The sequence below is a fragment of the Triticum dicoccoides genome, chromosome 5B (assembly GCF_002162155.2).
Source record: "Triticum dicoccoides isolate Atlit2015 ecotype Zavitan chromosome 5B, WEW_v2.0, whole genome shotgun sequence".
NCBI lineage: Eukaryota > Viridiplantae > Streptophyta > Magnoliopsida > Poales > Poaceae > Triticum > Triticum dicoccoides.
Genome location: NC_041389.1, coordinates 308,076,750 through 308,088,734, shown reverse-complemented (window position 1 = coordinate 308,088,734; position 11,985 = coordinate 308,076,750). Strand labels below are relative to the sequence as shown.

General features: G+C 47.2%; 1 protein-coding gene across 3 annotated transcripts in view; it reads left to right on the top strand.

Annotated features, from left to right (window-relative positions):
- The window catches only part of LOC119305438, a 17,653-nt gene extending 5,954 nt beyond the window's left edge, over positions 1 to 11,699 (top strand). The window contains exons 2-4 of one of the 3 annotated variants that reach the window (XM_037581952.1): positions 8,750 to 8,866; positions 10,485 to 10,810; positions 11,541 to 11,699. In XM_037581952.1, the coding sequence (XP_037437849.1) occupies positions 8,750 to 8,866; positions 10,485 to 10,775 (408 nt within the window). In that variant the 3' untranslated portion in view covers positions 10,776 to 10,810; positions 11,541 to 11,699. Of the gene's footprint in view, positions 1 to 8,749; positions 8,867 to 10,484; positions 10,811 to 11,133; positions 11,316 to 11,536 lie in introns of those variants that run through there. The other 2 variants (XM_037581951.1, XM_037581954.1) reach the window with 2 other exon arrangements.
- Positions 11,700 to 11,985: the final 286 nt, after the last annotated feature.

Genomic DNA, 11,985 nt, shown 5'->3' with positions numbered 1-11,985 from the left:
CTGACTAAAACATTGTCTTGATTTCCTAGGATGGTCAACACGCGCGCTAACCCTGCTTCTCAAGAGCAGGCCGAAGGCAGTGAAGCCAGGGATGTAAATCTGCCTCATCCTCCTTCACTAGCCGAGGTGATGATGGAAGCTGAGAGAAACAAGCGGGAGACAAACCGTTTGTTGGAGCGTATTGAACAGAATACAGCACACCATCAGAGGGCTAACGTGGTGTCACTCAGTGATTTTATCAAATTGCATCCACCCACGTTCCACCACTCCGTCGAGCCTCTCGACGCTGATGACTGGCTTCGCAGTATCTCTCATAAACTGCGTTCCGCGCTGGTAGCGGAGGCTGACAAGGTCACCTTTGCTGCCTATCATCTTGAAGGCCCCGCCAGTCTATGGTGGGAGAATTATGGAGCTATGCGCCCAGCGGGCCATGTCACTACTTGGGCTGAGTTCAGCGAGGCTTTCCATGAACATCACATTCTGGAGGGTCTCATGGACCGTAAACGTGAAGAATTTTGCAGTTTCACCCAAGGCCGACTTTCTGTGGATGCCTATAGCAGGGAGTTTGGTAATCTCGCCCGATATGCAACTGAGGAAGTGTCTACTGACGCCAAGAAGCAAGCAAGGTTCCGTAAGGGCCTTAGCCCTGAGCTTCGCCGTGACCTCCGTCTGCATGAGTGCACATCTTTTTCGAAACTTGTCAACAAAGCCATCAGTGCTGAAACTGGTCAGACTGACTATGACGCAACACGCAAGCATGGACGTGACATGGGTTCCTCATCCGGTGCTGGTCCTCAGAAGCGCCGCGTGTGGGTACCCAACACCGCCCTGCCACCCAGGTTTACACCGAGGCCATCCTTCCAGGCGCCTCGCCCTGCTCAACAGTCTGCTCCAGCCAAGCCCTATGGGGGTCCAACTAACAATGCTCCTCCACGTACCAGTTCCGTGACTTGTTTCAAGTGTGGGGAATCTGGTCACTATATGCGTGAATGCCCCCAGACCAACCCCAATCAATCTGCTAAAGCTGTTGGCCGTGGCAAGCCGACAGGAAAAGTATTCCACGCCAAGCCGGTCACCGCTTCCCGTGGCCATGTCAACTGTATCTCTGCCGAAGAAGCTCAAGAGGATCCCAACGTCGTTCTCGGTACGCTTCTTGTTAACTGCCACCCGGCATCTGTTCTTTTCGATACAGGAGCCTCTCATTCCTTTATATCTGAAAATTATGCTCGTTTGCATAACGTTGCATTCTGTGACATGACATCCACTATGGAAATCTCTACCCCTGGGTCTAGATGGCAGACCTCTAGGGTAAGTTATGGAAATGAGATCCAAGTCGACAGACTTGTTTTCCTTGCGTCTTTGATAGCCCTTAAATCTTCAGATATTAATATCATTCTGGGTATGGACTGGATGTCGGCTCATCATGCCCAAATCGATTGCTTCTCTAGGACTGTTCAACTCACCCATCCTTCGGGAAAGATAGTTAATGTCTTGACCCGAATAGCCAAGCGACAATTATATTCTCTTAACGCCAGCCCTTTGCCAGACCTTGAGGACGTTCCGGTAGTCCGTGACTTCCCGGATGTCTTTCCAGAGGAATTGCCAGGTGTTCCACCTGACAGGGATGTTGAGTTTGTAATAGACCTCATTCCAGGAACCGTTCCGATTGCTAGAAGACCTTATAAGATGGCACCCCTAGAACTAGCCGAACTTAAGAAACAACTCGATGAGTCCTTGAAAAAGGGTTTCATCCGACCTAGCTCTTCTCCGTGGGCTTGCCCCGTCCTATTCGTCAAGAAGAAGGATGGTACGGACCGGATGGTTGTAGATTACCGACCTGTTAATTTGGTCACAATCAAGAACAAATATCCGCTTCCCAGGATCAACGACCTGTACGATCAGCTCGCTGGATCCTCAGTCTTCTCCAAAATGGATTTGAGGTTGGGCTACCATCAAATCAAAATCAGAAACGGGGACATTCCTAAAACGGCCTTTGTTACTCGTTATGGCCAATATGAGTACACCGTCATGTCTTTCGGACTAACCAACGCTCCAGCCACCTTTTCTCGGTTAATGAACTCAATCTTCATGGAGTATTTGGATAAATTCGTCGTGGTTTACCTCGATGATATACTCATCTACTCCAAGAACGAGGAAGAACATGCCGAACATCTAAGGCTAGTGTTGCAGAAACTTCGAGAGCATCGCCTTTATGCCAAATTTTCTAAATGTGAATTCTGGTTGTCAGAAGTGACCTATCTGGGTCATGTAATATCTGGTAAAGGTATTGCTGTTAACCCTGAGCGAGTTCAAGCCGTCCTTAACTGGACTCCACCTGAATCGGTCAAGCAAGTTCGGAGTTTTCTAGGCTTAGCGAGCTATTGTCGTCGCTTTGTCGAGAACTTCTCCAAAGTTGCCAAACCTCTAACCGAACTCCTCAAGAAAGATAAGAAGTTCGAATGGACTCCACAATGTGAGCACAGCTTTCAGGAACTGAAAAGACGCCTGACTTCTGCTCCCGTGCTGGTACCGCCAGACTTCTCCAAGGACTTTGTTATCTACTGCGACGCCTCGCGACAAGGACTAGGTTGCATTCTCATGCAAGATCGACACGTAATTGCCTACGCTTCACGGCAATTGCACCCACATGAGGAGAATTATCCTACTCATGATCTAGAGCTTGCAGCCGTAGTCTATGCACTTAAGACCTGGCGACATTACCTCCTCGGTAATCGTTGCGAAATATTCACTGATCACCAAAGTCTGAAGTATATTTTCACCCAACCGGATTTGAATCTCAGGCAGAGACGTTGGGTTGAATTGATCACAGACTTCGACTTAGGAATAACCTACACCCCAGGGAAAGCCAACGTCATGGCTGATGCGCTAAGTCATAAATCTTATTGTAACAATCTGATGTTACAACAAAGTCAACCGCTTCTCCATGAGAAATTTCGGAAGCTTAACCTTCACATTGTTCCTCAAGGATTTCTCTCCACCTTGGTGGCGAAACCTACTCTTACGGATCAAATCATTGCTGCCCAGAAGCGAGATAAGGGAATAGCTAAGATCAAGGAGAACATTGCTAGCGGAGGTGCTAGTTGTTTCTCCACAAATGATCATGGTGTTGTGTACTTTGAGAACCGTCTAGTGGTTCCCAAGAACCAGCATCTACGGCAGTTGATCCTTAAGGAGGCTCATGAATCTCCTCTCACTATTCATCCCGGTAGTACTAAGATGTATCAGGACCTACGCCAGAGGTTCTGGTGGACTAGGATGAAGAGAGAAATTGCTCAGTATATTGCTAATTGCGACGTCTGTCGTCGTGTAAAAGCAGAGCATCAACGGCCTGCTGGCACCCTTCAACCCCTAGCTATTCCTGAATGGAAATGGGATAAAATTGGTATGGATTTCATTACCGGTTTTCCCAGGACTAAGAGAGGGAATAATGCTATTTTCGTCGTGGTTGATCGTCTTTCCAAAGTAGCCCATTTCTTACCTGTTCGTGAGAGTATAACCGCTAGTCAACTGGCAGACTTATACATCTCCCGAATAGTGTCCCTTCATGGTGTTCCTTTGGAAATTAACTCGGATCGAGGAAGTCTTTTCACCTCTCGATTTTGGGAAAGTTTCCAAAATGCTATGGGAACTCATCTCTCCTTTAGCACCGCTTTCCACCCTCAGTCGAGTGGTCAAGTGGAACGCGTCAACCAAATTCTAGAAGACATGCTCCGAGCCTCTGTTATCTCGTTCGGAATGGACTGGGAGAAGTGCCTTCCATTTGCCGAATTCGCTTACAACAACAGCTATCAATCTAGCTTGGGTAAAGCCCCTTTTGAAGTTCTCTATGGACGACGATGTCGAACACCCCTTAACTGGTCAGAGACCGGGGAAAGACAATTCTTTGGCCCGGATATGATTCAGGAAGCAGAAGAACAAGTTCGTATCGTTCGTGAAAAGTTGAAAACAGCCCAATCCCGTCAAAAGAGTCAATATGACCGAAAACATAAGGCTATGACTTTCGAGGTTGACGAGAAGGCTTATCTTCGGGTCACCCCTCTGAAGGGAACCCATCGTTTCGGTATCAAAAGCAAATTGGCTCCTCGTTACATTGGACCTTTTCGCATTCTTGCCAAACGAGGAGAAGTTGCCTACCAGTTGGAACTACCTCCGCACCTCTCCAGAGTTCACGATGTCTTCCACGTTTCTCAACTCAGGCGTTGCTTCTCGGATCCTATCCGTGAAGTGGACCACGAAACGCTTGATCTCCAAGATGATCTTACATATCGAGAGTACCCCATTCGTATCCTCGATCAAGCCGAACGTACCACGCGACGTCATAATATCAAGTTTCTCAAGGTTCAATGGTCGCACCATTCCGAGGATGAAGCAACTTGGGAAAGGGAGGATCGTCTTCGACTCGAGTATCCCGCCTTCTTCCCGGAGGAACCCAAATCTCGGGACGAGATTCTTTTGAGTGGGGGTGAGTTGTCACACCCTAGCTAGTCATGCATTAGAGTGTTGCATCATGTTTACTCTTCATCAGAAACTTGAAATGGGGATCTGTGAAACCCTCAGAATCATTATGAAAATGACCCAAATAAAAATTTCTCCAAAAGGGTCCAAGAAAATGCTCATGTTGCTCTCTGAAAATATTGGACAGAGATAAAAAATCAAACCAATATTTTTAGTGGATCATGGACATTTATTTTGGGCATTTGGAATTAATGCATAAATATTTGCATTGGAAATATATTAATTATATATATTAATATATGCCCAAATATTATGCCAATTATAAAGAGCTCTGGAATAATATATATAGCTCCTGCAAAAATTGGCATAAGTTAAATAAATGATTTAATATATTATTTAAATCAAAACAAATGTCAGAAATTAGAAAACAGAAAAAAAACTAAAAGGGAGAAGCTTACCTGGGCTCCTCCCTGTGCAGCCCAGCCAGCTGGCCGGCCCAGCCAGCAGCCGGCCCAGCCCACCTCCCTCCTCTGTCGTCTTCGCCCCGACAGAGGGAGGGGAGTGTGGCCGGCGCGCGCGCACGGCCACCGCGCCACGCCACCTCTCTCCCTGCCTGCCTGCCCTCCCCTCCTCGCCTCGGTGTCCCTGGACGACGCCACGTCCTCCCCCCTGCTCTCTCTCACTCTCCCCCGGCTCTCCCCTCCTCTCCCTCGCTCTCTCTCGCGCCCGGCCGAACACCACCGTCGCCGCCGTTCGCCTTAGCCGCTGTCTCCGACCACCCCTCGCTCCCCCGACCAGCTCAGGAGCTCCGCCACGACTCCCTCTTCCTCCCCACCGCTCCACAGCTCCCCGGAAGCCCTGCATCGCCGCCACGTCGCCGTTCCCCTCTTCGGGCTCCGACCACCGTCGCCGTCGAATTCGCCGTCTCCAGCGCGTCCCCGAGCCCGCTTCGACGCCCACTGCAACCGCGGTGAGCTACGCCACCGTTTCCCCCTCTCCTTCCCCTCGTTCCCTCACCGTAGCCACCTCCCCACCACGGCCGAACCTCCGCCGTCGCCGAGCTCGCCGTCGACGCAGCTCCGGTGACCATTTGGTCACCCCGGCGAGTCCAACGAGTTCGCAAGACCCCGTAGAGCATCCCTAGCGCCTCGCTTTGCTCGACTTCGAGCTCCAGCACCGTTCCCGTGCACGACCGAACCCCGGCGGCCGCAGCCGAGCTCACCGCCGTCGACTCCGGCCACCCCGACCCCAACGGGCTCCGCCAAGAGCTGCGGGTTGGCCTCAGCTCCACTCCGGTGGTCTCCGCGGTCCGTTTGGTGGCCGAAATGACCAAAACCACTTCCGCCGCCGCATCGGGCTCGCCGGCGACTAAACGCCGGCAGCCGACATTAACTTTGACCACGGGTGGGCCCTGGTTGACTCCCCTGAGTCAATGACAGGTGGGGCCCAGCCCTGTTATTTAAACAGGATTAGTTTTAATTAAGTTTTAATTAAAATAATCACCCTGACATGCGGGACCCACTGTCAGGTTTGACCTGGACCAGTTCCGTTGACCTGCTGACGTCACACTGACGTCAGGCTGACGCAGTAATTGATTTTCTGGATTTAAATTAAATCAGGAAATTCCAGAATATTATTTAAACTTCAAAAATTCATAACTTTTATTCTGTAACTCCAAATTGGACAAATTATATATGAAAAATGATCAGAAAAATCCAATCTATCCATCTGTACTATTTTCATGCATGATCAAACAAATTAAATTGATGTTTTAAGCAGAACAAGGAAAAGCACTTTAAAAGGCCATATTTGAATTTGGAATTTGAATCTTTGATTCAAATTTGTTCAAACCCTTCTGGCCTTAGTTGCATTAGCCCAATACACTCATTTTGCCATGTCTCATGCATGCATCATGTTGTTGCATACTGTTTGGTAATGTTTGTGTATCGGTGCTCTCTGCGGCAGGTTCTGTCCCCGAGGAGTACCGTGATTACCCTAACGAAGAACCGTATCAGTGCATCGAACCATCAGGCAAGCAACCAATCATTTGATCATATCGATACAATCCCATGTTCTCGCTCCTGCTCTCTTTTACTGCATTAAGACAACGCGTTTCAAACTGCTGTGTGTTACGGTAGTTGAACCCATTTCCTCTGCATGACCTGTCATTGCCACAGTAACTAGATGAAACTCACTAGCATGTGTAGGAGTTGATTGAGCCATATGTATGTGTTGTTCCTACCTTGCTATGCCTGCTATGCTTAGAGTCGTGTCAGGTCTGGTTCATCTGGGTGATGGGCTAGAGTGAAATGATTATGTCGGTAATGAGAGTGGTGTGGTGAACACGATTTGGTAAAGGTATCGATGAGAGGCCATGTAGGAGTACATGGTGGGTTGTTTCATTGAAGCCGACCTTAAGCACTGAGATCTGTATGTGTGATTTAAGAATCAGCTACTACCATACATTGGGCCCTGAAATATGACCCCGCTCGACTTCTTATTCACCCTAGCTCTCTGTCCAGGAGTTGCAAGTAGTTTCTGGTGTTTGTAGCCTACTGGAGGCCGTGGACAGCGCTGACCGTAGGGGTGGGCTGTGATGCGGTAGGTACGTGGCCGGGTGTACCGGATACCCGTTAGGTATCTCGGGAACCCTGTTCACATCGTTCGGGGCCGTATGGGAAACCTCGGCCGGACTCCCTGCGGATGGAACCTGAATAGGCGATAAACCTGGACTAGAGGCTTAAGTGTTTAGGTAGGTCGTGGTCTACACCCACGTCGGCTTTCGCTTGAAGTCTGCCGAGCACATGTCGTGTGCAGACGCTAAGTGGTGGAAACATGTATGAAGAAGTACACCCCTGCAGGGTTATCACAATCTATTCGAATAGCCGCGTCCGCGGTAAAGGACTACTTGGTTGCCTATACAGTTCATAGACAAGTAAATGGAAACTGTTAAAAGCCTCAAGATAAGTGTGAGTGCCGAGGATGGCTCTTCCGTAGGAAGACGGAGGTGGATCCTCGGTAGTGTATTGAAGTGGTGAGTAGTGGACTCGTGTGTGCAAAACCATTTCAAGTTGGAGTATCGTAGGATAGCCTAGCCAAGAGTCAGAGCTGGCTTGCTGCAATAACTCCACCAACCCTTCTTGATACTATGCATGTATGTAGGATCTGATGTAAGTCTTGCTGAGTACCTTTGTACTCATGTTGCTATAATTTACATTTTTTACAGAAGACGCTGCAACCCCTTCTGATGGGTTCTATGTAGACGTTGACATCAACGAGTAGGCTAAAGACCCAGGTGGTGACCCTGAGCTTGTGAAGGACCACGTAGTATAGCTAGGCTTTCCAAGCCTCCTTTATTTTACTAGTTGTCTGTACTCAGACAAGTTACTTCCGCTGCTGGTTTGTATGACTGTATGACTTGTATGTGGGGTCGTGAGACCCGTACCTTTGTGTATGTTATGTATGGCTCACTGAGCCTTAAATAAAGTACTTGCGTCATAGAGTCATGTTGTGATGCTTCGTTGTATTTGCACATATCGAGCATATTGTGTGTATGACTGAAATGCTTGGTATGTGTGGGATCTGACTATCTAGTTGTTTATCTTTAGTAGCCTCTCTTACCGGGAAATGTCTCCTAGTGTTACCGCTGAGCCATGGTAGCTTGCTACTGCTCTGGAACACTTAGGCTGGCCGGCATGTGTCCTTCTTCGTTCCTGTGTCTGTCCCTTCGGGGAAATGTCACGCTTTGAGTACCGGAGTCCTGTTAGCCCGCTACAGCCCGGTTTACCGGAGTCCTGCTAGCCCAGTGCTACAGCCCGGACCCACTTGCTGATGACCGACACGTTCGAAGCTGGGTCATGGATGCCTGTCCCTGTAAGTCTGTGCCACTTTGGGTTTACGACTAGTCATGTCAGCCCGGGCTCTTTATCATATGGATGCTAGCGACACTATCATATACGTGAGCCAAAAGGCGCAAACGGTCCCGGAAAAAGGTAAGACGACACCCGTGGGGATACCGTGCGTGAGGCCGCAAAGTGATATGAGGTGTTACCAGCTAGATCGATGTGACATCGAGTCGGGGTCCTGACAGTAACCTCGAATACTGTCTCAGAGATCGGCATTTTTCTATTACCGGGGTGTTGCTTCTTCTAATGTCCCCTTTCTCTATTACCGCGGTTTCCTCAACCGATTGAGGAGTTGGTCGATCGACACTAGCTCGTGAGATTCTTCCTTGTGGTTCCAAGGACATGATTTGGCTGTTTGCTCTGATCAGGTCTATGGGGAGGATGCTTCGTCGTTCCTGAAGGAAGACGATTACCGGGTCGTGCAGGACGCGCTATTTGAGAAGCAGGAGCAGGAAGAGCAGCAGCAGCAGCAGGAGAAGCCTAAAGTGAGCTCCCTTCTCGATGTCATTTTGTGTGCTTATCTCACACGTGTGGTTCTTGTTCCTGATTAGTTTTCAGGTTTCATCCATCAATTTGGTTTGCCTCTTTCTCTAAAAGAAACACAATTAACCTTTATGTTCCCAATCTTACTTTTTTGGGTCAATTGATCTGTACTTTTAATGTATTCCAAGTGACAACATGTACACAGTTTGACTTTCCCAATGCACTGGAAATTCGGAGTTCCTTTTAATGGTTTAAAGAAAATAGGAGGGATGCATTTCATTTCATAACTAAGCTACAAGTTTGTTCTCTACTAGTTAATCATTATAGCTCGTTGATGCAACTTCTTTTTTATCCATACAATTCGTTCATTAATTTCTTTCCGTAAGTAGCAGCACACTAAGTTATGAAGGCTACTCTATTGTATGTTAGGGCATCTCTAGCAGATCCCCTATTCTAAAAGTCCAAAATGTATCTCTTATCTCATTTCCTTATAATTTTTAAGGGATTAAACTTTTCTAAATCTAGCAGATCCCCTATATGATTGATGAAATAGTATGCAATTGTTTGAAATGTGTGTTACAAGGCTAAAAGAATTGAGCAGAATTTTTGTAGGGACTTCAATATACAGGATCGGTTAGAAACGGCCACCCTCTAACTCCTTATAATATACTCGGGCGTTTCCCCTATAGGGGATCAGTCAGAGATGCTCTTATCCTGAGAAGTGGCTTCTCTGGACTAAAAATAGGCAATTGGGGAAACTTTTAAGGGATACAAAGTCAATTTTTTGAGGAAGTAAAGGTTTGAGGGATCTGCTAGATAGCACCCTCAAAACAGAAATTTCTCTCTCACATATAACTTTTGAGGGATCTGCTAGAGATGCCCTTAGGCTTCAGGCTTTGGTCCAAGTGTTTACAAACTAACACGTTCTCATTGCTTGCTGTTTTAGTTAGGTTAGCTGTAGTTATGTATTATTCACGAAAAAGCTATCTAGTGTTAAAATAACATGGTATACGGAAGTTGAGTAGGCGAAAATGGAGTTTAGTAGGGTTCACTTATTTCCATGATTGATGCATTTTTTCTTGCTGTTGATTTCTTCACCCTTAATTGTCCATACGTTCTCTCATAATTTCCTTATTTTCTGGTAATTACCTTTTACATTTCGATGCGTTCTTGACATACAAACTTAGTTATACATAAAAAGCCAGAGGAAAACGAATTATTTGTTTGATTTCTACATTTATGCTGTTACAGTTGGCTGGTGAACTGGGTCGTGCATTTTAAGTTGCGTTCTATCATGAAGCAGTAGAATTCCCTTTTTAACCCTGTCTGGTTCTTTGAATTGAGCCCATAATTAGGCAATTGGAATTGAATCTCTTGAATATAAGTTGTTTGGATGTCTTTGAGTTAGAACTGGAGTCGTGCTTCAGTGTCAGATGAATTGTTGGGTAGCCAAATATGTTTCACCATGGAGTATATTTGTATATGCATTCTGGGTTGACAAAAGTGTGTTCCCTGTTGTACCCAACTTTAGTTCAGCTGTTGTGATATAATTTCATGCTTAGCTCTAAACTGAGGCTTTGTGTGCAATTCTTAACTGGTCTTGGTTGGTGTGTAATGCAGCAAAACGAAGCAGCAACCTCTGAGGCACGAACAGCAAGTGACATGCCAATTGTGGACATGCACAATGAGATGCCACCTGGGGCTGAGTTATCAGTTGAGGGAGTAGACCCTATGCTCATCGACCCGCCTGCTCCTGAGGCTACAATGGCACCTCCTGCAGCTACAGGAACTAGTAGAGCAGGGCGTCCCTGCTATGGATGGATTAGCGAATCTGAGAGTGATTCGGACTATGAAGAATACCTCGCCAGTCGACGACAGGCGACACATGCTCCAATCCCAGGAAGCGGCTGAGTGGATAGAATGTGAAATGAAGCCCCACTTAACTGGTGATGTTTCTAATCTCCTTTTGTTAACTTTAATTCGATGCTCATAGCCTAATTGCTACGAGTGAGTAACTTCATATCTCTTGCCATACTTGCATTTTGGATTCAGTGATAAATGCTTGCTGTAGACTTTACGATTTCCTTAGTCGTGAATGCAAAAGTACGATATAGTTTGAACGGTGAACGCAAGACTAAACACATTGTAAGCCAGATACATCTACACGTGTACGACAGTACCCTAAAAGAATGGAGGTCGTCAGTTTTGTTTGTACCAAGAACTCATCTATGAATATAAACCTCATGGCTGAAGGATATCAGTTTTGCAGGATGGACCTACTGTCTGCTTATTGCTGTAAGCAGCTTGCGAGATGCTTACTGTAGAACTTACGGTTTCCTTGGTTGTGTACGCAAAAGTGTGGTCCAGTTTGAACGGTGACCGCAAGACTGCACACACTGTAAACCAGATACATCTATACGTGTACAACACTACCGTAAAAGAATGGAGGTCGTCAGTTTTGTTTGCACCAAGCCTACAAAACTCATCTATGAACATAAACCTTATAACTGGATGATATGATTTTTTTAAGAGTTGACAGACTTTCCATTAGTCTATACAAGCTTTTTATCCATACAAGCCTTTTATCCAGTTTATGAAATTTTGTTTTTGGTGCTATAGCTGTTCTTTTTATCTAAATAAATGCTTACCATATGCTGCTCTTGTTATGACAGGCAGGCACATAGCTCGCTTTGCTGGGTGGGTGTTGAGGTCGTCTGAAGTATTGGCAATGATGTATTAGTAATTGAAGTACTATATATAGTAAGCACTAAGTTAACACAGCACAGATAGTTTGGCAAGCGCTATTTGCATTTAAGAGCATCTCCAACAGCCGCGCTAAACTAACGCCGCGCCGCAAATTAGTCTGTTTTAGCGCGCGCGCAACGCGGCGGGTCGCTCGAGCGGGCGTGCAAAAACGGCGCGCGCGCTATAACGAGTTGGGCGTGCGGTCGGAAACACTGTCCCGCGCGGTGTATTTCGGGCGCCCGCTACAGCGCGCGGCACACTCGAGCGCTTGCGCCGCACTCTCTTCTCTCCTCCTCCTACGCCCCGCGCGCGCTGGCGCCGGCGCCCTGCCACCCACCCATGGACGCGCACACCGGCACCCCGCTCACCCCGTTGT